The 26,950-nt window shown below is 61.9% G+C and overlaps 1 protein-coding gene across 2 annotated transcripts in view; it reads left to right on the top strand.

Annotated features, from left to right (window-relative positions):
- LOC110513838 (synaptotagmin-7) overlaps nt 1–26,723 on the top strand; it is a 166,568-nt gene extending 139,845 nt beyond the window's left edge. For both annotated transcript variants that reach the window (XM_090214564.1, XM_090214561.1), the window contains 2 exons: nt 25,708–25,907; nt 26,222–26,723. In XM_090214564.1, coding sequence (XP_090070690.1) covers nt 25,708–25,907; nt 26,222–26,326 — 305 coding nt within the window. In that variant the 3' untranslated portion in view covers nt 26,327–26,723. The remainder of the gene's footprint in view (nt 1–25,707; nt 25,908–26,221) is intronic.
- Nucleotides 26,724–26,950: the final 227 nt, after the last annotated feature.

Genomic DNA, 26,950 nt, shown 5'->3' with positions numbered 1-26,950 from the left:
GAGGGGGTTCCCTGGTCGTCAGTTTGCCTGGGAGGGATTCCTTGGGTCGTCAGTTTGCCTGGGAGGGGGTCCCTGTGTCGTCAGTTTGCCTGGGAGGGGGTCCCTGGGTCGACAGTTTGCCTGGGAGGGGGTTCCCTGGTCGTCAGTTTGCCTGGGAGGGATTCCTTGGGTCGTCAGTTTGCCTGGGAGGGGGTCCATGGGTCATCAGTTTGCCTTGGAGGGGGTCCCTGTGTTGTCAGTTTACATGGGAGGGGGTCCCTGTGTCGTCAGTTTGCCTGGGAGGGGTTCCCTGGGTCGTCAGTTTGCCTGGGAGGGATTCCCTGGGTCGTCAGTTTGCCTGGGAGGGGGTCCCTGGGTCGACAGTTTGCATGGGAGGGGTTCCCTGGTCGTCAGTTTGCCTGGGAGGGGTTCCCTGGGTCGTCAGTTTGCCTGGGAGGGATTCCCTGGGTCGTCAGTTTGCCTGGGAGGGGGTCCCTGGGTCGACAGTTTGCATGGGAGGGGTTCCCTGGTCGTCAGTTTGCCTGGGAGGGATTCCCTGGGTCGTCAGTTTGCCTGGGAGGGTGTCCCTGGGTCGACAGTTTGCCTGGGAGGGGGTTCCTGGGTCGTCGGTTTGCCTGTGAGGGATTCCCTGGGTCGTCGGTTTGCCTGGGAGGGATTCCTTGGGTCGTCAGTTAGCCTGGGAGGGGGTCCATGTGTCGTCGGTTTGCCTGGGAGGGGGTCCCTGTGTCGTCAGTTTGCCTGGGAGGGGGTTCCTGGGTCGTCAGTTTGCCTGGGAGGGGGTCCCTGTGTCGTCAGTTTGCCTGGGAGGGGGTCCCTGGGTCGACAGTTTGCCTGGGAGGGGGTTCCTGGGTCGTCAGTTTGCCTGTGAGGGATTCCCTGGGTCGTCAGTTTGCCTGGGAGGGGGTCCCTGTGTTGTCAGTTTACCTGGGAGGGGGTCCCTGGGTAGACAGTTTGCCTGGAAGCGGGTTCCTGGGTCGTCAGTTTGCCTGGGAGGGGGTCCCTGGGTCGTCAGTTTGCCTGGAAGGGGGTCCCTGGGTCGTCAGTTTGCCTGGGAGGGGTTCCCTGGGTCGTCACTTTGCCTGGGAGGGATTCCCTGGGTCGTCAGTTTGCCTGGGAGGGGGTCCCTGGGTCGACAGTTTGCCTGGGAGGGGGTTCCTGGGTCGTCGGTTTGCCTGGGAGGGGGTTCCCTGGTCGTCAGTTTGCCTGGGAGGGGGTCCCTGTGTCGTAAGTTTGCATGGGAGGGGGTTCCTGGGTCGTCGGTTTGCCTGGGAGGGGGTTCCTTGGTCGTCAGTTTGCCAGGGAGGGGGTCCCTGTGTCGTCAGTTTGCCTGGGAGGGGGTTCCCTGGGTCGTCATTTTGCCTGGGAGGGAATTCCTGGGTTGTCAGTTTGCCTGGGAGGGGGTTCCTGGGTCGTCAGTTTGCCTGGTAGGGGGTCCCTGGGTCGTCAATTTGCCTGGGAGGGATTTCCTGGGTCGTCAGCTTGCCTGGGAGGGATTCCCTGGGTCGTCAGTTTGCCTGGGAGGGATTCCTGGGTCGTCATTTTGCCTGGAAGGGATTCCCTGGGTCGTCAGTTTGCCTGGGAGGGTGTTCGTGGGTCGTCAGTTTGCCTGGGCTTGTGTCCCTGGGTCATCAGTTTTCCTGGGAGGGGGTCCCTGTGTCATCAGTTTGCCTGGGAAGGGGTCCCTGGGTCGTCAGTTTGACTGGGAGGGGGTCCCTGGGTCGTCAGTTTGCCTGGGAGGTGGTCCCTGGGTCGTCAGTTTGCCTGGGAGGGGGTTCCTGGGTCGTCAGTTTGCCTGGGAGTGGGTTCCTTGGTTGTCAGTTTGCCTAGGAGGGATTCCTTGGGTCGTCAGTTTGCCTGGGAGGGGGTCCATGTGTCGTCAGTTTGCCTGGGAGGGGGTCCCTGTGTCGTCAGTTTGCCTGGGAGGGGGTCCCTGGGTCGTCAGTTTGCCTGGGAGGGGGTCCCTGTGTCGTCAGTTTGCCTGGGAGGGGGTCCCTGGGTCGACAGTTTGCCTGGGAGGGGGTTCCCTGGTCGTCAGTTTGCCTGGGAGGGATTCCTTGGGTCATCAGTTTGCCTGGGAGGGGGTCCCTGTGTCGTCAGTTTGCCTGGGAGGGGGTCCCTGGGTCGACAGTTTGCCTGGGAGGGGGTTCCTGGGTCGTCAGTTTGCCTGTGAGGGATTCCCTGGGTCGTCAGTTTGCCTGGGAGGGTGTCCCTGGGTCGACAGTTTGCCTGGGAGATGGGGTTCCTGGGTCGTCGGTTTGCCTGTGAGGGATTCCCTGGGTCGTCGGTTTGCCTGGGAGGGATTCCTTGGGTCGTCAGTTTGCCTGGGAGTGGGTCCATGTGTCGTCGGTTTGCCTGGGAGGGGGTCCCTGTGTCGTCAGTTTGCCTGGGAGGGGGTTCCTGGGTCGTCAGTTTGCCTGGGAGGGGGTCCCTGTGTCGTCAGTTTGCCTGGGAGGGGGTCCCTGGGTCGACAGTTTGCCTGGGAGGGGGTTCCTGGGTCGTCAGTTTGCCTGTGAGGGATTCCCTGGGTCGTCAGTTTGCCTGGGAGGGGGTCCCTGTGTTGTCAGTTTACCTGGGAGGGGGTCCCTGGGTAGACAGTTTGCCTGGAAGGGGGTTCCTGGGTCGTCAGTTTGCCTGGGAGGGGGTCCCTGGGTCGTCAGTTTGCCTGGAAGGGGGTCCCTGGGTCGTCAGTTTGCCTGGGAGGGGTTCCCTGGGTCGTCACTTTGCCTGGGAGGGATTCCCTGGGTCGTCAGTTTGCCTGGGAGGGGGTCCCTGGGTCGACAGTTTGCCTGGGAGGGGGTTCCTGGGTCGTCGGTTTGCCTGGGAGGGGGTTCCCTGGGTTGTCAGTTTGCCTGGGAGGGGGTTCCTGGGTCGTCAGTTTGCCTGGGAGGGGGTCCCTGGGTCGTCAATTTGCCTGGGAGGGATTTCCTGGGTCGTCAGCTTGCCTGGGAGGGATTCCCTGGGTCGTCAGTTTGCCTGGGAGGGGGTCCCTGGGTCGACAGTTTGCCTGGGAGGGGGTCCCTGGGTCGTCAGTTTGCCTGGGAGGGGGTCCCTGTGTCGTCAGTTTGCCTGGGAGGGGTTCCCTGGGTCGTCAGTTTGCCTGGGAGGGATTCCCTGGGTCGTCAGTTTGCCTGGGAGGGGGTTCCTGGGTCGTCGGTTTGCCTGGGAGGGGTTCCCTGGTCGTCAGTTTGCCTGGGAGGGATTCCCTGGGTCGTCATTTTGCCTGGAAGGGATTCCCTGGGTCCTCAGTTTGCCTGGGAGGGAGTTCCTGGGTCGTCAGTTTGCCTGGGAGGAGGTCCCTGGGTCGTCAGTTTGCCTGGGAGGGATTCCCTGGGTCGTCAGTTTGCCTGGGAGGGGGTCCCTGGGTCGACAGTTTGCCTGGGAGGGGTTCCCTGGTCGTCAGTTTGCCTGGGAGGGATTCCCTGGGTCGTCAGTTTGCCTGGGAGGGGGTCCCTGTGTGGTCAGTTTGCCTGGGAGGGGGTTCCTGGGTCGTCAGTTTGCCTGGGAGGGGGTCCCTGTGTCGTCAGTTTGCCTGGGAGGGGGTCCCTGGGTCGACAGTTTGCCTGGGAGGGGGTTCCCTGGTCGTCAGTTTGCCTGGGAGGGATTCCTTGGGTCGTCAGTTTGCCTGGGAGGGGGTCCCTGTGTCGTCAGTTTGCCTGGGAGGGGGTCCCTGGGTCGACAGTTTGCCTGGGAGGGGGTTCCCTGGTCGTCAGTTTGCCTGGGAGGGATTCCTTGGGTCGTCAGTTTGCCTGGGAGGGGGTCCATGGGTCATCAGTTTGCCTTGGAGGGGGTCCCTGTGTTGTCAGTTTGCCTGGGAGGGGGTCCCTGGGTCATCAGTTTGCCTGGGAGGGGGTCCCTGGGTCGTCAATTTGCCTGGGAGGGGGTCCCTGTGTCGTCAGTTTGCCTGGGAGGGGTTCCCTGGGTCGTCAGTTTGCCTGGGAGGGGGTCCCTGGGTCGACAGTTTGCCTGGGAGGGGGTTCCTGGGTCGTCAGTTTGCCTGTGAGGGATTCCCTGGGTCGTCAGTTTGCCTGGGAGGGGGTCCCTGTGTTGTCAGTTTGCCTGGGAGGGGGTCCCTGGGTAGACAGTTTGCCTGGAAGGGGGTTCCTGGGTCGTCAGTTTGCCTGGGAGGGGGTCCCTGGGTCGTCAGTTTGCCTGGAAGGGGGTCCCTGGGTCGTCAGTTTGCCTGGGAGGGGTTCCCTGGGTCGTCACTTTGCCTGGGAGGGATTCCCTGGGTCGTCAGTTTGCCTGGGAGGGGGTCCCTGGGTCGACAGTTTGCCTGGGAGGGGGTTCCTGGGTCGTCGGTTTGCCCGGGAGGGGGTTCCCTGGTCGTCAGTTTGCCTGGGAGGGGGTCCCTGTGTCGTAAGTTTGCATGGGAGGGGGTTCCTGGGTCGTCGGTTTGCCTGGGAGGGGGTTCCTTGGTCGTCAGTTTGCCTGGGAGGGGGTCCCTGTGTCGTCAGTTTGCCTGGGAGGGGGTTCCCTGGGTCGTCATTTTGCCTGGGAGGGAATTCCTGGGTCGTCATTTTGCCTGGGAGGGATTCCCTGGGTTGTCAGTTTGCCTGGGAGGGGGTTCCTGGGTCGTCAGTTTGCCTGGGAGGGGGTCCCTGGGTCGTCAATTTGCCTGGGAGGGATTTCCTGGGTCGTCAGCTTGCCTGGGAGGGATTCCCTGGGTCGTCAGTTTGCCTGGGAGGGATTCCTGGGTCGTCATTTTGCCTGGAAGGGATTCCCTGGGTCGTCAGTTTGCCTGGGAGGGTGTTCGTGGGTCGTCAGTTTGCCTGGGCTTGTGTCCCTGGGTCATCAGTTTTCCTGGGAGGGGGTCCCTGTGTCATCAGTTTGCCTGGGAAGGGGTCCCTGGGTCGTCAGTTTGCCTGGGAGGGGGTCCCTGGGTCGTCAGTTTGCCTGGGAGGTGGTCCCTGGGTCGTCAGTTTGCCTGGGAGGGGGTTCCTGGGTCGTCAGTTTGCCTGGGAGTGGGTTCCTTGGTTGTCAGTTTGCCTAGGAGGGATTCCTTGGGTCGTCAGTTTGCCTGGGACGGGGTCCCTGTGTCGTCAGTTTGCCTGGGAGGGGGTCCCTGGGTCGACAGTTTGCCTGGGAGGGGGTCCATGAGGTCATCAGTTTGCCTGGGAGGGGGTCCCTGGGTCGTCAGTTTGCCTGGGAGGGGGTCCCTGGGTCGTCAGTTTGCCTGGGAGGGGGTCCCTGGGTCGTCAGTTTGCCTGGGAGGGGGTCCCTGTGTCGTCAGTTTGCCTGGGAGGGGTTCCCTGGGTCGTCAGTTTGCCTGGGAGGGATTCCCTGGGTCGTCAGTTTGCCTGGGAGGGGTCCCTGGGTCGTCAGTTTGCCTGGGAAGGGGTTCCTGGGTCGTCGGTTTGCCTGGGAGGGGGTCCCTGTGTCGTCAGTTTGCCTGGGAGGGGTTCCTGGGTCGTCAGTTTGCCTGGGAGGGGGTCCATGGGTCATCAGTTTGCCTGGGAGGGGGTCCCTGGGTCGTCGGTTTGCCTGGGAGGGGGTTCCTTGGTCGTCAGTTTGCCTGGGAGGGATTCCCTGGGTCGTCATTTTGCCTGGAAGGGATTCCCTGGGTCCTCAGTTTGCCTGGGAGGGAGTTCCTGGGTCGTCAGTTTGCCTGGGAGGAGGTCCCTGGGTCGTCAGTTTGCCTGGGAGGGATTCCCTGGGTCGTCAGTTTGCCTGGGAGGGGGTCCCTGGGTCGACAGTTTGCCTGGGAGGGGTTCCCTGGTCGTCAGTTTGCCTGGGAGGGATTCCTTGCGTCGTCAGTTTGCCTGGGAGGGGGTCCATGGGTCATCAGTTTGCCTTGGAGGGGGTCCCTGTGTTGTCAGTTTACATGGGAGGGGGTCCCTGGTTCATCAGTTTGCCTGGGAGGGGGTCCCTGGGTCGTCAATTTGCCTGGGAGGGGGTCCCTGTGTCGTCAGTTTGCCTGGGAGGGGTTCCCTGGGTCGTCAGTTTGCCTGGGAGGGATTCCCTGGGTCGTCAGTTTGCCTGGGAGGGGGTCCCTGGGTCGACAGTTTGCCTGGGAGGGGTTCCCTGGTCGTCAGTTTGCCTGGGAGGGATTCCCTGGGTCGTCAGTTTGCCTGGGAGGGTGTCCCTGGGTCGACAGTTTGCCTGGGAGGGGGTTCCTGGGTCGTCGGTTTGCCTGTGAGGGATTCCCTGGGTCGTCGGTTTGCCTGGGAGGGATTCCTTGGGTCGTCAGTTTGCCTGGGAGGGGGTCCATGTGTCGTCGGTTTGCCTGGGAGGGGGTCCCTGTGTCGTCAGTTTGCCTGGGAGGGGGTTCCTGGGTCGTCAGTTTGCCTGGGAGGGGGTCCCTGTGTCGTCAGTTTGCCTGGGAGGGGGTCCCTGGGTCGACAGTTGGCCTGGGAGGGGGTTCCTGGGTCGTCAGTTTGCCTGTGAGGGATTCCCTGGGTCGTCAGTTTGCCTGGGAGGGGGTCCCTGTGTTGTCAGTTTACCTGGGAGGGGGTCCCTGGGTAGACAGTTTGCCTGGAAGGGGGTTCCTGGGTCGTCAGTTTGCCTGGGAGGGGGTCCCTGGGTCGTCAGTTTGCCTGGAAGGGGGTCCCTGGGTCGTCAGTTTGCCTGGGAGGGGTTCCCTGGGTCGTCACTTTGCCTGGGAGGGATTCCCTGGGTCGTCAGTTTGCCTGGGAGGGATTTCCTGGGTCGTCAGCTTGCCTGGGAGGGATTCCCTGGGTCGTCAGTTTGCCTGGGAGGGATTCCTGGGTCGTCATTTTGCCTGGAAGGGATTCCCTGGGTCGTCAGTTTGCCTGGGAGGGTGTTCGTGGGTCGTCAGTTTGCCTGGGCTTGTGTCCCTGAGTCATCAGTTTTCCTGGGAGGGGGTCCCTGTGTCATCAGTTTGCCTGGGAAGGGGTCCCTGGGTCGTCAGTTTGCCTGGGAGGGGGTCCCTGGGTCGTCAGTTTGCCTGGGAGGTGGTCCCTGGGTCGTCAGTTTGCCTGGGAGGGGGTTCCTGGGTCGTCAGTTTGCCTGGGAGGGGGTTCCTGGGTCGTCAGTTTGCCTGGGAAGGGGTTCCTGGGTCGTCGGTTTGCCTGGGAGGGGGTCCCTGTGTCGTCAGTTTGCCTGGGAGGGGTTCCTGGGTCGTCAGTTTGCCTGGGAGGGGGTCCATGGGTCATCAGTTTGCCTGGGAGGGGGTCCCTGGGTCGTCGGTTTGCCTGGGAAGGGGTCCCTGGGTCGTCAGTTTGCCTGGGAGGGGGTCCCTGGGTCGTCAGTTTGCCTGGGAGGTGGTCCCTGGGTCGTCAGTTTGCCTGGGAGGGGGTTCCTGGGTCGTCAGTTTGCCTGGGAGGGGGTTCCTGGGTCGTCAGTTTGCCTGGGAAGGGGTTCCTGGGTCGTCGGTTTGCCTGGGAGGGGGTCCCTGTGTCGTCAGTTTGCCTGGGAGGGGTTCCTGGGTCGTCAGTTTGCCTGGGAGGGGGTCCATGGGTCATCAGTTTGCCTGGGAGGGGGTCCCTGGGTCGTCGGTTTGCCTGGGAGGGGGTTCCTTGGTCGTCAGTTTGCCTGGGAGGGATTCCCTGGGTCGTCATTTTGCCTGGAAGGGATTCCCTGGGTCCTCAGTTTGCCTGGGAGGGAGTTCCTGGGTCGTCAGTTTGCCTGGGAGGAGGTCCCTGGGTCGTCAGTTTGCCTGGGAGGGATTCCCTGGGTCGTCAGTTTGCCTGGGAGGGGGTCCCTGGGTCGACAGTTTGCCTGGGAGGGGTTCCCTGGTCGTCAGTTTGCCTGGGAGGGATTCCTTGCGTCGTCAGTTTGCCTGGGAGGGGGTCCATGGGTCATCAGTTTGCCTTGGAGGGGGTCCCTGTGTTGTCAGTTTACATGGGAGGGGGTCCCTGGTTCATCAGTTTGCCTGGGAGGGGGTCCCTGGGTCGTCAATTTGCCTGGGAGGGGGTCCCTGTGTCGTCAGTTTGCCTGGGAGGGGTTCCCTGGGTCGTCAGTTTGCCTGGGAGGGATTCCCTGGGTCGTCAGTTTGCCTGGGAGGGGGTCCCTGGGTCGACAGTTTGCCTGGGAGGGGTTCCCTGGTCGTCAGTTTGCCTGGGAGGGATTCCCTGGGTCGTCAGTTTGCCTGGGAGGGTGTCCCTGGGTCGACAGTTTGCCTGGGAGGGGGTTCCTGGGTCGTCGGTTTGCCTGTGAGGGATTCCCTGGGTCGTCGGTTTGCCTGGGAGGGATTCCTTGGGTCGTCAGTTTGCCTGGGAGGGGGTCCATGTGTCGTCGGTTTGCCTGGGAGGGGGTCCCTGTGTCGTCAGTTTGCCTGGGAGGGGGTTCCTGGGTCGTCAGTTTGCCTGGGAGGGGGTCCCTGTGTCGTCAGTTTGCCTGGGAGGGGGTCCCTGGGTCGACAGTTGGCCTGGGAGGGGGTTCCTGGGTCGTCAGTTTGCCTGTGAGGGATTCCCTGGGTCGTCAGTTTGCCTGGGAGGGGGTCCCTGTGTTGTCAGTTTACCTGGGAGGGGGTCCCTGGGTAGACAGTTTGCCTGGAAGGGGGTTCCTGGGTCGTCAGTTTGCCTGGGAGGGGGTCCCTGGGTCGTCAGTTTGCCTGGAAGGGGGTCCCTGGGTCGTCAGTTTGCCTGGGAGGGGTTCCCTGGGTCGTCACTTTGCCTGGGAGGGATTCCCTGGGTCGTCAGTTTGCCTGGGAGGGATTTCCTGGGTCGTCAGCTTGCCTGGGAGGGATTCCCTGGGTCGTCAGTTTGCCTGGGAGGGATTCCTGGGTCGTCATTTTGCCTGGAAGGGATTCCCTGGGTCGTCAGTTTGCCTGGGAGGGTGTTCGTGGGTCGTCAGTTTGCCTGGGCTTGTGTCCCTGAGTCATCAGTTTTCCTGGGAGGGGGTCCCTGTGTCATCAGTTTGCCTGGGAAGGGGTCCCTGGGTCGTCAGTTTGCCTGGGAGGGGGTCCCTGGGTCGTCAGTTTGCCTGGGAGGTGGTCCCTGGGTCGTCAGTTTGCCTGGGAGGGGGTTCCTGGGTCGTCAGTTTGCCTGGGAGTGGGTTCCTTGGTTGTCAGTTTGCCTAGGAGGGATTCCTTGGGTCGTCAGTTTGCCTGGGAGGGGGTCCATGTGTCGTCAGTTTGCCTGGGAGGGGGTCCCTGTGTCGTCAGTTTGCCTGGGAGGGGGTTCCTGGGTCGTCAGTTTGCCTGGGAGGGGGTCCCTGTGTCGTCAGTTTGCCTGGGAGGGGGTCCCTGGGTCGTCAGTTTGCCTGGGAGGGTGTTCGTGGGTCGTCAGTTTGCCTGGGCTTGTGTCCCTGGGTCATCAGTTTTCCTGGGAGGGGGTCCCTGTGTCATCAGTTTGCCTGGGAAGGGGTCCCTGGGTCGTCAGTTTGCCTGGGAGGGGGTCCCTGGGTCGTCAGTTTGCCTGGGAGGTGGTCCCTGGGTCGTCAGTTTGCCTGGGAGGGGGTTCCTGGGTCGTCAGTTTGCCTGGGAGTGGGTTCCTTGGTTGTCAGTTTGCCTAGGAGGGATTCCTTGGGTCGTCAGTTTGCCTGGGAGGGGGTCCATGTGTCGTCAGTTTGCCTGGGAGGGGGTCCCTGTGTCGTCAGTTTGCCTGGGAGGGGGTTCCTGGGTCGTCAGTTTGCCTGGGAGGGGGTCCCTGTGTCGTCAGTTTGCCTGGGAGGGGGTCCCTGGGTCGACAGTTTGCCTGGGAGGGGGTTCCCTGGTCGTCAGTTTGCCTGGGAGGGATTCCTTGGGTCGTCAGTTTGCCTGGGAGGGGGTCCCTGTGTCGTCAGTTTGCCTGGGAGGGGGTCCCTGGGTCGACAGTTTGCCTGGGAGGGGGTTCCCTGGTCGTCAGTTTGCCTGGGAGGGATTCCTTGGGTCGTCAGTTTGCCTGGGAGGGGGTCCCTGGGTCGACAGTTTGCCTGGGAGGGGGTTCCTGGGTCGTCGGTTTGCCTGTGAGGGATTCCCTGGGTCGTCGGTTTGCCTGGGAGGGATTCCTTGGGTCGTCAGTTTGCCTGGGAGGGGTTCCATGTGTCGTCGGTTTGCCTGGGAGGGGGTCCCTGTGTCGTCAGTTTGCCTGGGAGGGGGTTCCTGGGTCGTCAGTTTGCCTGGGAGGGGGTCCCTGTGTCGTCAGTTTGCCTGGGAGGGGGTCCCTGGGTCGACAGTTTGCCTGGGAGGGGGTTCCTGGGTCGTCAGTTTGCCTGTGAGGGATTCCCTGGGTCGTCAGTTTGCCTGGGAGGGGGTCCCTGTGTTGTCAGTTTACCTGGGAGGGGGTCCCTGGGTAGACAGTTTGCCTGGAAGGGGGTTCCTGGGTCGTCAGTTTGCCTGGGAGGGGGTCCCTGGGTCGTCAGTTTGCCTGGAAGGGGGTCCCTGGGTCGTCAGTTTGCCTGGGAGGGGTTCCCTGGGTCGTCACTTTGCCTGGGAGGGATTCCCTGGGTCGTCAGTTTGCCTGGGAGGGGGTCCCTGGGTCGACAGTTTGCCTGGGAGGGGGTTCCTGGGTCGTCGGTTTGCCCGGGAGGGGGTTCCCTGGTCGTCAGTTTGCCTGGGAGGGGGTCCCTGTGTCGTAAGTTTGCATGGGAGGGGGTTCCTGGGTCGTCGGTTTGCCTGGGAGGGGGTTCCTTGGTCGTCAGTTTGCCTGGGAGGGGGTCCCTGTGTCGTCAGTTTGCCTGGGAGGGGGTTCCCTGGGTCGTCATTTTGCCTGGGAGGGAATTCCTGGGTCGTCATTTTGCCTGGGAGGGATTCCCTGGGTTGTCAGTTTGCCTGGGAGGGGGTTCCTGGGTCGTCAGTTTGCCTGGGAGGGGGTCCCTGGGTCGTCAATTTGCCTGGGAGGGATTTCCTGGGTCGTCAGCTTGCCTGGGAGGGATTCCCTGGGTCGTCAGTTTGCCTGGGAGGGATTCCTGGGTCGTCATTTTGCCTGGAAGGGATTCCCTGGGTCGTCAGTTTGCCTGGGAGGGTGTTCGTGGGTCGTCAGTTTGCCTGGGCTTGTGTCCCTGGGTCATCAGTTTTCCTGGGAGGGGGTCCCTGTGTCATCAGTTTGCCTGGGAAGGGGTCCCTGGGTCGTCAGTTTGCCTGGGAGGGGGTCCCTGGGTCGTCAGTTTGCCTGGGAGGTGGTCCCTGGGTCGTCAGTTTGCCTGGGAGGGGGTTCCTGGGTTGTCAGTTTGCCTGGGAGTGGGTTCCTTGGTTGTCAGTTTGCCTAGGAGGGATTCCTTGGGTCGTCAGTTTGCCTGGGACGGGGTCCCTGTGTCGTCAGTTTGCCTGGGAGGGGGTCCCTGGGTCGACAGTTTGCCTGGGAGGGGGTCCATGAGGTCATCAGTTTGCCTGGGAGGGGGTCCCTGGGTCGTCAGTTTGCCTGGGAGGGGGTCCCTGGGTCGTCAGTTTGCCTGGGAGGGGGTCCCTGGGTCGTCAGTTTGCCTGGGAGGGGGTCCCTGTGTCGTCAGTTTGCCTGGGAGGGGTTCCCTGGGTCGTCAGTTTGCCTGGGAGGGATTCCCTGGGTCGTCAGTTTGCCTGGGAGGGGTCCCTGGGTCGTCAGTTTGCCTGGGAAGGGGTTCCTGGGTCGTCGGTTTGCCTGGGAGGGGGTCCCTGTGTCGTCAGTTTGCCTGGGAGGGGTTCCTGGGTCGTCAGTTTGCCTGGGAGGGGGTCCATGGGTCATCAGTTTGCCTGGGAGGGGGTCCCTGTGTCGTCAGTTTGCCTGGGAGGGGGTCCCTGGGTCGTCAGTTTGCCTGGGAGGGGGTCCCTGGGTCGTCAGTTTGCCTGGGAGGTTTTCCCTGGGTCGTCAGTTTGCCTGGGAGGGGTTCCCTTGATCGTAATTTTGCCTGGGAAGGGGTCCCTGGGTCGTCAGTTTGCCTGGGAGGGGGTCCATGGGTCATCAGTTTGCCTTGGAGGGGGTTCCTTGGTCGTCAGTTTGACAGGGAGGGGTCCCTGGGTCGTCAGTTTGCCTGGGAGGTGGTCCCTGGGTCGTCAGTTTGCCTGGGAGGGGGTTCCTTGGTCGTCATTTTGCCTGGGAGGGGTCCCTGGGTCGTCAGTTTGCCTGGGAGGGGGTCCCTGGGTCGACAGTTTGCCTGGGAGGGGGTTCCTGGGTCGTCTGTTTGCCTGGGAGGGGTTCCTGGGTCGTCAGTTTGCCTGGGAGGGGGTCCCTGGGTCGTCAGTTTGCCTGGGACGGGGTTCCTGGTTCGTCAGTTTGCCTGGGAGGGGGTCCCTGGGTCGTCTGTTTGCCTGGGAGGGGGTCCATGAGTCGTCAGTTTGCCTGGGAGGGGGTCCATGGGTCATCAGTTTGCCTGGGAGGGGGTCCCTGGGTCGTCAGTTTGCCTGGGAGGGGTCCCTGTGTCATCAGTTTGCCTGGGAAGGGGTCCCTGGGTCGTCAGTTTGCCTGGGAGGGGGTCCCTGGGTCGTCAGTTAGCCTGGGAGGTTGTCCCTGGGTCGTCAGTTTGCCTGTGAGGGGTTCCCTTGATCGTCAGTTTGCCTGGGAGGGGGTCCCTGTGTCGTCAGTTTGCCTGGGAGGGGGTTCCTGGGTCGTCAGTTTGCCTGGGAGGGGGTCCCTGTGTCGTCAGTTTGCCTGGGAGGGTTCCCTGGGTCGACAGTTTGCCTGGGAGGGGGTTCCTGGGTCGTCAGTTTGCCTGTGAGGGATTCCCTGGGTCGTCAGTTTGCCTGGGAGGGGGTCCCTGTGTTGTCAGTTTACCTGGGAGGAGGTCCCTGGGTCGACAGTTTGCCTGGAAGGGGGTTCCTGGGTCGTCAGTTTGCCTGGGAGGGGGTCCCTGGGTCGTCAGTTTGCCTGGGAGGGGGTCCCTGTGTCGTCAGTTTGCCTGGGAGGGGGTTCCTGGGTCGTCAGTTTGCCTGGGAGGGGGTCCCTGTGTCGTCAGTTTGCCTGGGAGGGGGTCCCTGGGTCAACAGTTTGCCTGGGAGGGGGTTCCCTGGTCGTCAGTTTGCCTGGGAGGGATTCCTTGGGTCGTCAGTTTGCCTGGGAGGGGGTCCATGGGTCATCAGTTTGCCTTGGAGGGGGTCCCTGTGTTGTCAGTTTGCCTGGGAGGGGGCCCCTGGGTCATCAGTTTGCCTGGGAGGGGGTCCCTGGGTCGTCAATTTGCCTGGGAGGGGGTCCCTGTGTCGTCAGTTTGCCTGGGAGGGGTTCCCTGGGTCGTCAGTTTGCCTGGGAGGGATTCCCTGGGTCGTCAGTTTGCCTGGGAGGGGGTCCCTGGGTCGACAGTTTGCCTGGGAGGGGTTCCCTGGTCGTCAGTTTGCCTGGGAGGGATTCCCTGGGTCGTCAGTTTGCCTGGGAGGGTGTCCCTGGGTCGACAGTTTGCCTGGGAGGGGGTTCCTGGGTCGTCGGTTTGCCTGTGAGGGATTCCCTGGGTCGTCGGTTTGCCTGGGAGGGATTCCTTGGGTCGTCAGTTTGCCTGGGAGGGGTTCCATGTGTCGTCGGTTTGCCTGGGAGGGGGTCCCTGTGTCGTCAGTTTGCCTGGGAGGGGGTTCCTGGGTCGTCAGTTTGCCTGGGAGGGGGTCCCTGTGTCGTCAGTTTGCCTGGGAGGGGGTCCCTGGGTCGACAGTTTGCCTGGGAGGGGGTTCCTGGGTCGTCAGTTTGCCTGTGAGGGATTCCCTGGGTCGTCAGTTTGCCTGGGAGGGGGTCCCTGTGTTGTCAGTTTACCTGGGAGGGGGTCCCTGGGTAGACAGTTTGCCTGGAAGGGGGTTCCTGGGTCGTCAGTTTGCCTGGGAGGGGGTCCCTGGGTCGTCAGTTTGCCTGGAAGGGGGTCCCTGGGTCGTCAGTTTGCCTGGGAGGGGTTCCCTGGGTCGTCACTTTGCCTGGGAGGGATTCCCTGGGTCGTCAGTTTGCCTGGGAGGGGGTCCCTGGGTCGACAGTTTGCCTGGGAGGGGGTTCCTGGGTCGTCGGTTTGCCCGGGAGGGGGTTCCCTGGTCGTCAGTTTGCCTGGGAGGGGGTCCCTGTGTCGTAAGTTTGCATGGGAGGGGGTTCCTGGGTCGTCGGTTTGCCTGGGAGGGGGTTCCTTGGTCGTCAGTTTGCCTGGGAGGGGGTCCCTGTGTCGTCAGTTTGCCTGGGAGGGGGTTCCCTGGGTCGTCATTTTGCCTGGGAGGGAATTCCTGGGTCGTCATTTTGCCTGGGAGGGATTCCCTGGGTTGTCAGTTTGCCTGGGAGGGGGTTCCTGGGTCGTCAGTTTGCCTGGGAGGGGGTCCCTGGGTCGTCAATTTGCCTGGGAGGGATTTCCTGGGTCGTCAGCTTGCCTGGGAGGGATTCCCTGGGTCGTCAGTTTGCCTGGGAGGGATTCCTGGGTCGTCATTTTGCCTGGAAGGGATTCCCTGGGTCGTCAGTTTGCCTGGGAGGGTGTTCGTGGGTCGTCAGTTTGCCTGGGCTTGTGTCCCTGGGTCATCAGTTTTCCTGGGAGGGGGTCCCTGTGTCATCAGTTTGCCTGGGAAGGGGTCCCTGGGTCGTCAGTTTGCCTGGGAGGGGGTTCCTGGGTCGTCAGTTTGCCTGGGAGTGGGTTCCTTGGTTGTCAGTTTGCCTAGGAGGGATTCCTTGGGTCGTCAGTTTGCCTGGGACGGGGTCCCTGTGTCGTCAGTTTGCCTGGGAGGGGGTCCCTGGGTCGACAGTTTGCCTGGGAGGGGGTCCATGAGGTCATCAGTTTGCCTGGGAGGGGGTCCCTGGGTCGTCAGTTTGCCTGGGAGGGGGTCCCTGGGTCGTCAGTTTGCCTGGGAGGGGGTCCCTGGGTCGTCAGTTTGCCTGGGAGGGGGTCCCTGTGTCGTCAGTTTGCCTGGGAGGGGTTCCCTGGGTCGTCAGTTTGCCTGGGAGGGATTCCCTGGGTCGTCAGTTTGCCTGGGAGGGGTCCCTGGGTCGTCAGTTTGCCTGGGAAGGGGTTCCTGGGTCGTCGGTTTGCCTGGGAGGGGGTCCCTGTGTCGTCAGTTTGCCTGGGAGGGGTTCCTGGGTCGTCAGTTTGCCTGGGAGGGGGTCCATGGGTCATCAGTTTGCCTGGGAGGGGGTCCCTGTGTCGTCAGTTTGCTTGGGAGGGGGTCCCTGGGTCGTCAGTTTGCCTGGGAGGGGGTCCCTGGGTCGTCAGTTTGCCTGGGAGGTTTTCCCTGGGTCGTCAGTTTGCCTGGGAGGGGTTCCCTTCATCGTAATTTTGCCTGGGAAGGGGTCCCTGGGTCGTCAGTTTGCCTGGGAGGGGGTCCATGGGTCATCAGTTTGCCTTGGAGGGGGTTCCTTGGTCGTCAGTTTGACAGGGAGGGGTCCCTGGGTCGTCAGTTTGCCTGGGAGGTGGTCCCTGGGTCGTCAGTTTGCCTGGGAGGGGGTTCCTTGGTCGTCATTTTGCCTGGGAGGGGTCCCTGGGTCGTCAGTTTGCCTGGGAGGGGGTCCCTGGGTCGACAGTTTGCCTGGGAGGGGGTTCCTGGGTCGTCTGTTTGCCTGGGAGGGGTTCCTGGGTCGTCAGTTTGCCTGGGAGGGGGTCCCTGGGTCGTCAGTTTGCCTGGGACGGGGTTCCTGGTTCGTCAGTTTGCCTGGGAGGGGGTCCATGGGTCGTCAGTTTGCCTGGGAGGGGGTCCATGGGTCATCAGTTTGCCTGGGAGGGGGTCCCTGGGTCGTCAGTTTGCCTGGGAGGGGTCCCTGTGTCATCAGTTTGCCTGGGAAGGGGTCCCTGGGTCGTCAGTTTGCCTGGGAGGGGGTCCCTGGGTCGTCAGTTAGCCTGGGAGGTTGTCCCTGGGTCGTCAGTTTGCCTGTGAGGGGTTCCCCTGATCGTCAGTTTGCCTGGGAGGGGGTCCCTGTGTCGTCAGTTTGCCTGGGAGGGGGTTCCTGGGTCGTCAGTTTGCCTGGGAGGGGGTCCCTGTGTCGTCAGTTTGCCTGGGAGGGTTCCCTGGGTCGACAGTTTGCCTGGGAGGGGGTTCCTGGGTCGTCAGTTTGCCTGTGAGGGATTCCCTGGGTCGTCAGTTTGCCTGGGAGGGGGTCCCTGTGTTGTCAGTTTACCTGGGAGGAGGTCCCTGGGTCGACAGTTTGCCTGGAAGGGGGTTCCTGGGTCGTCAGTTTGCCTGGGAGGGGGTCCCTGGGTCGTCAGTTTGCCTGGGAGGGGGTCCCTGGGTCGTCAGTTTGCCTGGGAGGGGTTCCCTGGGTCGTCAGTTTGCCTGGGAGGGATTCCCTGGGTCGTCAGTTTGCCTGGGAGGGGGTCCCTGTGTCGACAGTTTGCCTGGGAGGGGGTTCCTGGGTCGTCGGTTTGCCTGGGAGGGGGTTCCCTGGTCGTCAGTTTGCCTGGGAGGGGGTCCCTGTGTCGTAAGTTTGCATGGGAGGGGGTTCCTGGGTCGTCGGTTTGCCTGGGAGGGGGTTCCTTGGTCGTCAGTTTGCCTGGGAGGGGGTCCCTGTGTCGTCAGTTTGCCTGGGAGGGGGTTCCCTGGGTCGTCATTTTGCCTGGGAGGGAATTCCTGGGTCGTCATTTTGCCTGGGAGGGATTCCCTGGGTCGTCAGTTTGCCTGGGAGGGGGTTCCTGGGTCGTCAGTTTGCCTGGGAGGGGGTCCCTGGGTCGTCAATTTGACTGGGAGGGATTTCCTGGGTCGTCAGCTTGCCTGGGAGGGATTCCCTGGGTCGTCAGTTTGCCTGGGAGGGATTCCCTGGGTCGTCATTTTGCCTAGAAGGGATTCCCTGGGTCGTCAGTTTGCCTGGGAGGGTGTTCCTGGGTCGTCAGTTTGCCTGTGAGGTGGTCCCTGGGTCGTCAGTTTAACTGGGAGGGATTTCCTGTGTCGTCAGTTTGCCTGGGAGGGATTCCCTGAGTCGTCAGTTTGCCTGGGAGGGATTCCCTGGGTCCTCAGTTTGCCTGGGAGGGAGTTCCTGGGTCGTCAGTTTGCCTGGGAGGAGGTCCCTGGGTCGTCAGTTTGCCTGGGAGGGTGTCCCTGGGTCGTCAGTTAGCCTGGGAGGTTGTCCCTGGGTCATCAGTTTGCCTGGGAGGGGGTCCATGGGTCATCAGTTTGCCTTGGAGGGGGTCCCTGGGTCGTCAGTTTGACAGGGAGGGGGTCCCTGGGTCGACAGTTTGCCTGGGAGGGGGTTCCTTGGTCGTCATTTTGTCTGGGAGGGGGTCTCTGGGTCGTCAGTTTTCCTGGGAGGGGGTCCATGGGTCATCAGTTTGCCTTGGAGGGGGTCCCTGGGTCGTCAGTTTGACAGGGAGGGGGTCCCTGGGTCGTCAGTTTGCCTGGGAGGTGGTCCCTGGGTCGTCAGTTTGCCTGGGAGGGGGTCCCTGGGTCGTCAGTTTGACAGGGAGGGGGTCCCTGGGTCGACAGTTTGCCTGGGAGGGGGTTCCTGGGTTGTCAGTTTGCCTGGGAGGGGTTCCCTTGATCGTCATTTTGCCTGGGAGGGGGTCCCTGGGTCGTCAGTTTGCCTGGGACGGGGTTCCTGGTTCGTCAGTTTGCCTGGGAGGGGGTCCCTGGGTCGTCAGTTTGCCTGGGAGGGGGTCCATGGGTCGTCAGTTTGCCTGGGAGGGGGTCCATGGGTCGTCAGTTTGCCTGGGAGGCGGTCCATGGGTCATTAGTTTTCCTGGGAGGGGGTCCCTGTGTCATCAGTTTGCCTGGGAAGGGGTCCCTGGTTCGTCAGTTTGCCTGGGAGGGGGTCCCTGGTTCGTCAGTTTGCCTGGGAGGGGGTTCCTTGGTCGTCATTTTGTCTGGGAGGGGGTCTCTGGGTCGTCAGTTTTCCTGGGAGGGGGTCCATGGGTCATCAGTTTGCCTTGGAGGGGGTCCCTGGGTCGTCAGTTTGACAGGGAGGGGGTCCCTGGGTCGTCAGTTTGCCTGGGAGGTGGTCCCTGGGTCGTCAGTTTGCCTGGGAGGGGGTCCCTGGGTCGTCAGTTTGCCTGGGAGGGATTCCCTGGGTCGTCAGTTTGCCTGGGAGGGGGTCCCTGGTTCGACAGTTTGCCTGGGAGGGGGTTCCTGGGTCGTCGGTTTGCCTGGGAGGGGGTTCCCTGGTCGTCAGTTTGCCTGGGAGGAGGTCCCTGTGTCGTCAGTTTGCCTGGGAGGGGGTTCCTGGGTCGTCAGTTTGCCTGGGAGGGGGTCCCTGTGTCGTCAGTTTGCCTGGGAGGGGGTTCCCTGGTCGTCAGTTTGCCTGGGAGGGGGTCCATGGGTCGTCAGTTTGCCTGGGAGGGGGTCCATGGGCCATCAGTTTGCCTGGGAGGGGGTTACTTGGTCGTCAGTTTGCCTGGGAGGTGTTCCCTGGTTCTTCAGTTTCCCTGGGAGGGGGTCCATGGGTCATCAGTTTGCCTTGGAGGGGGTCCCTGGGTCGTCAGTTTGACAGGGAGGGGGTCCATGGGTCATCAGTTTGCCTGGGAGGTGGTCCCTGGGTCGTCAGTTTGCCTGGGAGGGGGTCCCTGTGTTGTCAGTTTACCTGGGAGGGGGTCCCTGGGTCATCAGTTTGCCTGGGAGGGGGTCCCTGGGTCGTCAGTTTGCCTGGGAGGTGGTCCCTGGGTCGTCAGTTTGCTTGGGAGGGGGTCCCTTGGTCATCAGTTTGCCTGGGCTTGGGTCCCTGGGTCGTCAGTTTGCCTGGGAGGGGTTCCCTGGTCGTCAGTTTTCCTGGGAGGGGGTCCCTGGGTCATCAGTTTGCCTGGGAAGGGGTCCCTGGGTCGTCAGTTTGCCTGGGAGGGGGTCCCTGGGTCGTCAGTTTGCCTGGGAGGGGGTTCCTTGGTCGTCATTTTGTCTGGGAGGTGGTCCCTGGTTCGTCAGTTTGCCTGGGAGGTGGTCCCTGGGTCGTCAGTTTGCCTGGGAGGGGGTTCCTTGGTCGTCATTTTGCCTGGGAGGGGGTCCCTGGGTCGTCAGTTTGCCTGGGAGGGGGTTCCTGGGTCGTCAGTTTGCCTGGGAGTGGGTTCCTTGGTTGTCAGTTTGCCTGGGAGGGATTCCTTGGGTCGTCAGTTTGCCTGGGAGGGGGTCCATGGGTCATCAGTTTGCCTGGGAGGGGGTTTCTTGGTCGTCAGTTTGCTTGGGAGGGGTTCCCTGGGTCTTCAGTTTGCCTGGGATGGGGTCCCTGGGTCGACAGTTTGCCTGGGAGGGGGTTCCTGGGTCATCAGTTTGCCTGGGAGGGGTTCCTGGGTCGTCGGTTTGCCTGTGAGGGGGTCCCTGGGTCGTCAGTTTGCCTGGGAGGAGTTCCTGGGTCGTTGGTTTGCCTGGGAAGGGGTCCCTGGGTCGTCGGTTTGCCTGGGAGGGATTCCCTTGGTCGTCAGTTTGCCTGGGAGGGGGTTCCTGGGTCGTCATTTTGCCTGGGAGGGAATTCCTGGGTCCTCATTTTGCCTGGGAGGGATTCCCTGGGTCGTCAGTTTGCCTAGGAGGGGGTTCCTGGGTCGTCAGTTTGCCTGGGAGGGGGTCCCTGGGTCGTCATTTTACCTGGGAGGGATTCCCTGGGTCGTCAGTTTGCCTGGGAGGGTGTTCCTGGGTCGTCAGTTTGCCTGGGAGGGGGTTCCTTGGTCGTCATTTTGTCTGGGAGGGGGTCTCTGGGTCGTCAGTTTTCCTGGGAGGGGGTCCATGGGTCATCAGTTTGCCTTGGAGGGGGTCCCTGGGTCGTCAGTTTGACAGGGAGGGGGTCCCTGGGTCGTCAGTTTGCCTGGGAGGTGGTCCCTGGGTCGTCAGTTTGCCTGGGAGGGGGTCCCTGGGTCGTCAGTTTGCCTGGGAGGGATTCCCTGGGTCGTCAGTTTGCCTGGGAGGGGGTCCCTGGTTCGACAGTTTGCCTGGGAGGGGGTTCCTGGGTCGTCGGTTTGCCTGGGAGGGGGTTCCCTGGTCGTCAGTTTGCCTGGGAGGAGGTCCCTGTGTCGTCAGTTTGCCTGGGAGGGGGTTCCTGGGTCGTCAGTTTGCCTGGGAGGGGGTCCCTGTGTCGTCAGTTTGCCTGGGAGGGGGTTCCCTGGTCGTCAGTTTGCCTGGGAGGGGGTCCATGGGTCGTCAGTTTGCCTGGGAGGGGGTCCATGGGTCATCAGTTTGCCTGGGAGGGGGTTACTTGGTCGTCAGTTTGCCTGGGAGGGGTTCCCTGGTTCTTCAGTTTCCCTGGGAGGGGGTCCATGGGTCGTCAGTTTGCCTTGGAGGGGGTCCCTGGGTCGTCAGTTTGACAGGGAGGGGGTCCATGGGTCGTCAGTTTGCCTGGGAGGTGGTCCCTGGGTCGTCAGTTTGCCTGGGAGGGGGTCCCTGTGTTGTCAGTTTACCTGGGAGGGGGTCCCTGGGTCATCAGTTTGCCTGGGAGGGGGTCCCTGGGTCGTCAGTTTGCCTGGGAGGTGGTCCCTGGGTCGTCAGTTTGCTTGGGAGGGGGTCCCTTGGTCATCAGTTTGCCTGGGCTTGGGTCCCTGGGTCGTCAGTTTGCCTGGGAGGGGTTCCCTGGTCGTCAGTTTTCCTGGGAGGGGGTCCCTGGGTCATCAGTTTGCCTGGGAAGGGGTCCCTGGGTCGTCAGTTTGCCTGGGAGGGGGTCCCTGGGTCGTCAGTTTGCCTAGGAGGGGGTTCCTGGGTCGTCAGTTTGCCTGGGAGGGGGTCCCTGGGTCGTCATTTTACCTGGGAGGGATTCCCTGGGTCGTCAGTTTGCCTGGGAGGGTGTTCCTGGGTCGTCAGTTTGCCTGGGAGGGGGTTCCTTGGTCGTCATTTTGTCTGGGAGGGGGTCTCTGGGTCGTCAGTTTTCCTGGGAGGGGGTCCATGGGTCATCAGTTTGCCTTGGAGGGGGTCCCTGGGTCGTCAGTTTGACAGGGAGGGGGTCCCTGGGTCGTCAGTTTGCCTGGGAGGTGGTCCCTGGGTCGTCAGTTTGCCTGGGAGGGGGTCCCTGGGTCGTCAGTTTGCCTGGGAGGGATTCCCTGGGTCGTCAGTTTGCCTGGGAGGGGGTCCCTGGTTCGACAGTTTGCCTGGGAGGGGGTTCCTGGGTCGTCGGTTTGCCTGGGAGGGGGTTCCCTGGTCGTCAGTTTGCCTGGGAGGAGGTCCCTGTGTCGTCAGTTTGCCTGGGAGGGGGTTCCTGGGTCGTCAGTTTGCCTGGGAGGGGGTCCCTGTGTCGTCAGTTTGCCTGGGAGGGGGTTCCCTGGTCGTCAGTTTGCCTGGGAGGGGGTCCATGGGTCGTCAGTTTGCCTGGGAGGGGGTCCATGGGTCATCAGTTTGCCTGGGAGGGGGTTACTTGGTCGTCAGTTTGCCTGGGAGGGGTTCCCTGGTTCTTCAGTTTCCCTGGGAGGGGGTCCATGGGTCGTCAGTTTGCCTTGGAGGGGGTCCCTGGGTCGTCAGTTTGACAGGGAGGGGGTCCATGGGTCGTCAGTTTGCCTGGGAGGTGGTCCCTGGGTCGTCAGTTTGCCTGGGAGGGGGTCCCTGTGTTGTCAGTTTACCTGGGAGGGGGTCCCTGGGTCATCAGTTTGCCTGGGAGGGGGTCCCTGGGTCGTCAGTTTGCCTGGGAGGTGGTCCCTGGGTCGTCAGTTTGCTTGGGAGGGGGTCCCTTGGTCATCAGTTTGCCTGGGCTTGGGTCCCTGGGTCGTCAGTTTGCCTGGGAGGGGTTCCCTGGTCGTCAGTTTTCCTGGGAGGGGGTCCCTGGGTCATCAGTTTGCCTGGGAAGGGGTCCCTGGGTCGTCAGTTTGCCTGGGAGGGGGTCCCTGGGTCGTCAGTTTGCCTGGGAGGGGGTTCCTTGGTCGTCATTTTGTCTGGGAGGTGGTCCCTGGTTCGTCAGTTTGCCTGGTAGGTGGTCCCTGGGTCGTCAGTTTGCCTGGGAGGGGGTTCCTTGGTCGTCATTTTGCCTGGGAGGGGGTCCCTGGGTCGTCAGTTTGCCTGGGAGGGGGTTCCTGGGTCGTCAGTTTGCCTGGGAGTGGGTTCCTTGGTTGTCAGTTTGCCTGGGAGGGATTCCTTGGGTCGTCAGTTTGCCTGGGAGGGGGTCCATGGGTCATCAGTTTGCCTGGGAGGGGGTTTCTTGGTCGCCAGTTTGTTTGGGAGGGGTTCCCTGGGTCTTCAGTTTGCCTGGGATGGGGTCCCTGGGTCGACAGTTTGCCTGGGAGGGGGTTCCTGGGTCATCAGTTTGCCTGGGAGAGGTTCCTGGGTCGTCGGTTTGCCTGTGAGGGGGTCCCTGGGTCGTCAGTTTGCCTGGGAGGAGTTCCTGGGTCGTTGGTTTGCCTGGGAAGGGGTCCCTGGGTCGTCGGTTTGCCTGGGAGGGATTCCCTGGGTCGTCAGTTTGCCTGGGAGTGATTCCCTTGGTCGTCAGTTTGCCTGGGAGGGGGTTCCTGGGTCGTCATTTTGCCTGGGAGGGGGTCCCTGTGTTGTCAGTTTACCTGGGAGGGGGTCCCTGGGTCATCAGTTTGCCTGGGAGGGGGTCCCTGGGTCGTCAGTTTGCCTGGGAGGTGGTCCCTGGGTCGTCAGTTTGCTTGGGAGGGGGTCCCTTGGTCATCAGTTTGCCTGGGCTTGGGTCCCTGGGTCGTCAGTTTGCCTGGGAGGGGTTCCCTGGTCGTCAGTTTTCCTGGGAGGGGGTCCCTGGGTCATCAGTTTGCCTGGGAAGGGGTCCCTGGGTCGTCAGTTTGCCTGGGAGGGGGTCCCTGGGTCGTCAGTTTGCCTGGGAGGGGGTTCCTTGGTCGTCATTTTGTCTGGGAGGTGGTCCCTGGTTCGTCAGTTTGCCTGGGAGGTGGTCCCTGGGTCGTCAGTTTGCCTGGGAGGGGGTTCCTTGGTCGTCATTTTGCCTGGGAGGGGGTCCCTGGGTCGTCAGTTTGCCTGGGAGGGGGTTCCTGGGTCGTCAGTTTGCCTGGGAGTGGGTTCCTTGGTTGTCAGTTTGCCTGGGAGGGATTCCTTGGGTCGTCAGTTTGCCTGGGAGGGGGTCCATGGGTCATCAGTTTGCCTGGGAGGGGGTTTCTTGGTCGCCAGTTTGTTTGGGAGGGGTTCCCTGGGTCTTCAGTTTGCCTGGGATGGGGTCCCTGGGTCGACAGTTTGCCTGGGAGGGGGTTCCTGGGTCATCAGTTTGCCTGGGAGAGGTTCCTGGGTCGTCGGTTTGCCTGTGAGGGGGTCCCTGGGTCGTCAGTTTGCCTGGGAGGAGTTCCTGGGTCGTTGGTTTGCCTGGGAAGGGGTCCCTGGGTCGTCGGTTTGCCTGGGAGGGATTCCCTGGGTCGTCAGTTTGCCTGGGAGTGATTCCCTTGGTCGTCAGTTTGCCTGGGAGGGGGTTCCTGGGTCGTCATTTTGCCTGGGAGGGAATTCCTGGGTCCTCATTTTGCCTGGGAGGGATTCCCTGGGTCGTCAGTTTGCCTAGGAGGGGGTTCCTGGGTCGTCAGTTTGCCTGGGAGGGGGTCCCTGGGTCGTCATTTTACCTGGGAGGGATTCCCTGGGTCGTCAGTTTGCCTGGGAGGGTGTTCCTGGGTCGTCAGTTTGCCTGGGAGGTGGTCCCTGGGTCGTCAGTTTGCCTGGGAGGGATTTCCTGTGTCGTCAGTTTGCCTGGGAGGGATTCCCTGGGTCGTCAGTTTTTCTGGGAGGGATTCCCTGGGTCGTCAGTTTGCCTGGGAGGGGGTCCCTGGGTCGTCAGTTTGCCTGGGAGTGGGTCCCTGGGTCGTCAGTTTTCCTGGGAGGGGATTCCTGGGTCGTCAGTTAGCCTGGGAGGTTGTCCCTGGGTCGTCATTTTGCCTGGGAGGGGGTCCCTGGGTCGTCAGTTTGCCTGGGACGGGGTACCTGGTTCGTCAGTTTGCCTGGGAGGGGGTCCCTGGGTCGTCAGTTTGCCTGGGAGGGGGTCCATGGGTCATCAGTTTGCCTGGGAGGGGTTCCCTGGGTCGTCAGTTTGCCTGGGAGGGGGTCCCTGGGTGGTCAGTTTGCCTGGGAGGGGGTCCCTGGGTCGTCAGTTTTCCTGGGAGGGGGTCCCTGTGTCATCAGTTTGCCTGGGAAGGGGTCCCTGGGTCGTCAGTTTGCCTGGGAGGGGGTCCCTGGTTCGTCAGTTTGCCTGGGACGGGGTTCCTTGGTCGTCTTTTTGTCTGGGAGGGGGTCCCTGGGTCGTCAGTTTGCCTGGGAGGGGGTCCATGGGTTATCAGTTTGCCTTGGAGGGGGTCCCTGGGTCGTCAGTTTGACAGGGAGGGGGTCCCTGGGTCGTCAGTTTGCCTGGGAGGTGGTCCCTGGGTCGTCATTTTGCCTGGGAGGGGGTTCCTTGGTTGTCATTTTGCCTGGGAGGGGTCCCTGGGTCGTCAGTATGCCTGGGAGGGGGTTCCTGGGTCGTCAGTTTGCCTGGGAGGGGGTTCCTGGGTCGTCAGTTTGCCTGGGAGGGGTCCCTGGGTCGTCAGTTTGCCTGGGAGTGGGTCCCTGGGTCGTCAGTTTTCCTGGGAGGGGGTTCCTGGGTCGTCAGTTTGCCTGGGAGGGGGTCCCTGGGTCATCAGTTTGCCTGGGAGTGGGTCCCTGGGTCGTCAGTTTGCTTGGGAGGGGGTCCCTTGGTCATCAGTTTGCCTGGGAGGGGGTCCCTGGGTCGTCAGTTTGCCTGGGCTTGGGTCCCTCGGTCATCAGTTTGCCTGGGCTTGGGTCCCTTGGTCATCAGTTTGCCTGGGAGGGGGTCCCTGGGTGGTCAGTTTGCCTGGGAGGGGGTCCCTGGGTCGTCAGTTTTCCTGGGAGGGGGTCCCTGTGTCATCAGTTTGCCTGGGAAGGGGTCCCTGGGTCGTCAGTTTGCCTGGGAGGGGGTCCCTGGTTCGTCAGTTTGCCTGGGAGTGGGTTCCTTGGTTGTCAGTTTGCCTGGGAGGGATTCCTTGGGTCGTCAGTTTGCCTGGGAGGGGGTCCATGGGTCATCAGTTTGCCTGGGAGGGGGTTACTTGGTCGTCAGTTTGCCTGGGAGGGGTTCCCTGGGTCTTCAGTTTGCCTGGGAGGGGGTCCCTGGGTCGACAGTTTGCCTGGGAGGGGGTTCCTGGGTCGTCAGTTTGCCTGGGAGGGAGTTCCTGGGTCGTCAGTTTGCCTGGGAGGGGGTCCCTGGGTCGTCAGTTTGCCTGGGAGGGATTCCCTGGGTCGTCAGTTTGCCTGGGAGGGATTCCCTGGGTCGTCAGTTTGCCTGGGAGGGATTCCCTGGGTCGTCAGTTTGCCTGGGAGGGAGTTCCTGGGTCGTCAGTTTGCCTGGGAGGGGGTCCCTGGGTCGTCAGTTTGCCTGGAAGGGAGTTCCTGGGCAAGAAAAGGTTCATTAATTTGATATTGTTTTAATGTGTCTTGATCTAACCTGTATTCCTCTTCTCCTCCTCCTCCTCTACCACCTCCTCTTCCTTCTTCTCCCTCTCCTCCTCCTCCTCCACCTCCACCTCCTCCTCATCCCTCTCCTCCTCCTCCACCTCATCCTCCCTCTCCTCCTCCTCCTCCTCCACCTCCTCCACCTCCACCCCACCTCCTCTTGCTCCTCCTCCTCTTCTTCCACCTCCTCCTCCGCCTCCTCTTCCACCTCCTCCTCCACCTCCTCTTCCTCCACCTCCTCCTCATCCTCCTCCACCTCCTCCTCCTCTTCCTCCTCCTCTTCCTCCTCCTCCTACACCACCTCTTCCACCTTTTCCACCACCTCTTCCTCTTCCTCCTCCTCCTCCTCCTCCTCCTCTTCCTCCTCCTCCTCCTCTTCCTCCTCCTCTTCCTCCTCTTCCTCCTCCACCTCCTCCTCCTCTTCCTCCTCCTCCTCCACCTCTTCCTCCTCCTCCTCCACCTCCTCCTCTTCCTCCTCCTCCTACACCACATCTTCCACCTCCACCTCTTCCACCTCCACCTCTTCCACCTCCACCTCCTCTTCCTCCTCCTCCTCCTCCACCTCCTCCTCTTCCTCTTCCTCTTCCTCTTCCTCCTCCTCCTCCACCTCCTCCTCTTCCTCTTCCTCCTCCACCACCTCTTCCACCTCCACCTATTCCTCCTCCTCCTCTTCCTCCTCCTCTTCCTCCACCTCCTCCACCTCCTCCTTTCAGACCCCTATGTGAAGCTTTGGCTGATGCACAAGGACAAACGTATTGAGAAGAAGAAGACAGTGACTATAAAGCGTTGTCTCAACCCCGTCTTCAATGAGTCTTTCCCCTTCGAGGTTCCGGCCCACGTCCTCCGGGAGACCACCATCATCATCACGGTCATGGACAAGGACCGGCTCAGCCGCAACGATGTCATTGGCAAGGTAACCAACTCACCGCTCCCTGCCCATTTTACCTGGGTTAAACCTGAGAACATCCCTGATTGGATTATTTTGATGGACAAAAAATCTCTCTCGCACTCCCTCGCACTCCCTCCCTCTCTCTCTCTCTGTGTCTCTCTTTGTCTCTCTCTTTGTCTCTCTCTCTCTCTCCTTCTTTCTCTCTTTTTCTCCATCTCTCCCTACCCCCTCTCCCTCCCTCTCTCTCTCTCTCTCCCCTTCTTTCTCTCTTTCTTTCCATCTCTCCCTACCCCTTCTACCTCCCTCTCTCTCTCCCTCTCCCTCTCTTTCTTTCTCAGATCTACCTATCATGGAAGAGTGGTCCAGCGGAAGTGAAACACTGGAAGGACATGATGGGCCGGCCGCGTACCAATGTGGCCCAATGGCACGCTCTCAAGGCCTGATGGTCCCGCCTACCCCCTCTTCAGTGACCCCATACCCCCCCCCCCCCCCTCCCTCCAACGTCCAATCCCCATCCTTATGCACAACACTGACTAGCTACCAGGCTGCAAAATACGGGTACAATTAGCCATCCGCTCTCTTTACCTTTAGACCCCTCTGCCCTCCTCTCTTCTCCTCTATCTGTTTTATTATACATCTCTCCTCTCTTCCTCGGTTTCTTCTCATTCACCCCTGTCTCCCTCCGCCACCCTGCCAATGGTCCCCCTGTTTCTGTCTGTCTGTTCTTATGTTGAGATCTGACGTGTGGTTTGTCTCTTCCCCACTGCAGCCTGTACTAGCCTACTGTAGGTACGGTGCCATTTTGGCCACTGCAACGATGTCCCATGGAATCACAGAAAATCTTTAAATAAAATATGCAGTGCCATTATAAACAAATATTCCAAGTAACAGTAATATGAGTGTAAAGTAATTCTGAGACAGACAAAACCCCTCTAGAAAATAATCTGTATGGAAATGAGGTGTCCCTGTCCTTCTCTCCATCTCTCCTATGTGATGTCTCCCTCTCCTTCTCTCCTTCTGTTCTTCTGTCCTTCTCTCCGTCTCTCCTCTGTGATGTCTCCCTCTCC

The sequence above is a fragment of the Oncorhynchus mykiss genome, chromosome 2 (genome assembly GCF_057628025.1).
Source record: "Oncorhynchus mykiss isolate SJ-2025 chromosome 2, ASM5762802v1, whole genome shotgun sequence".
NCBI lineage: Eukaryota > Metazoa > Chordata > Actinopteri > Salmoniformes > Salmonidae > Oncorhynchus > Oncorhynchus mykiss.
The sequence above is the reverse complement of the archived record's forward strand: the minus strand, read 5'-3'. Positions and strand labels throughout refer to the sequence as shown.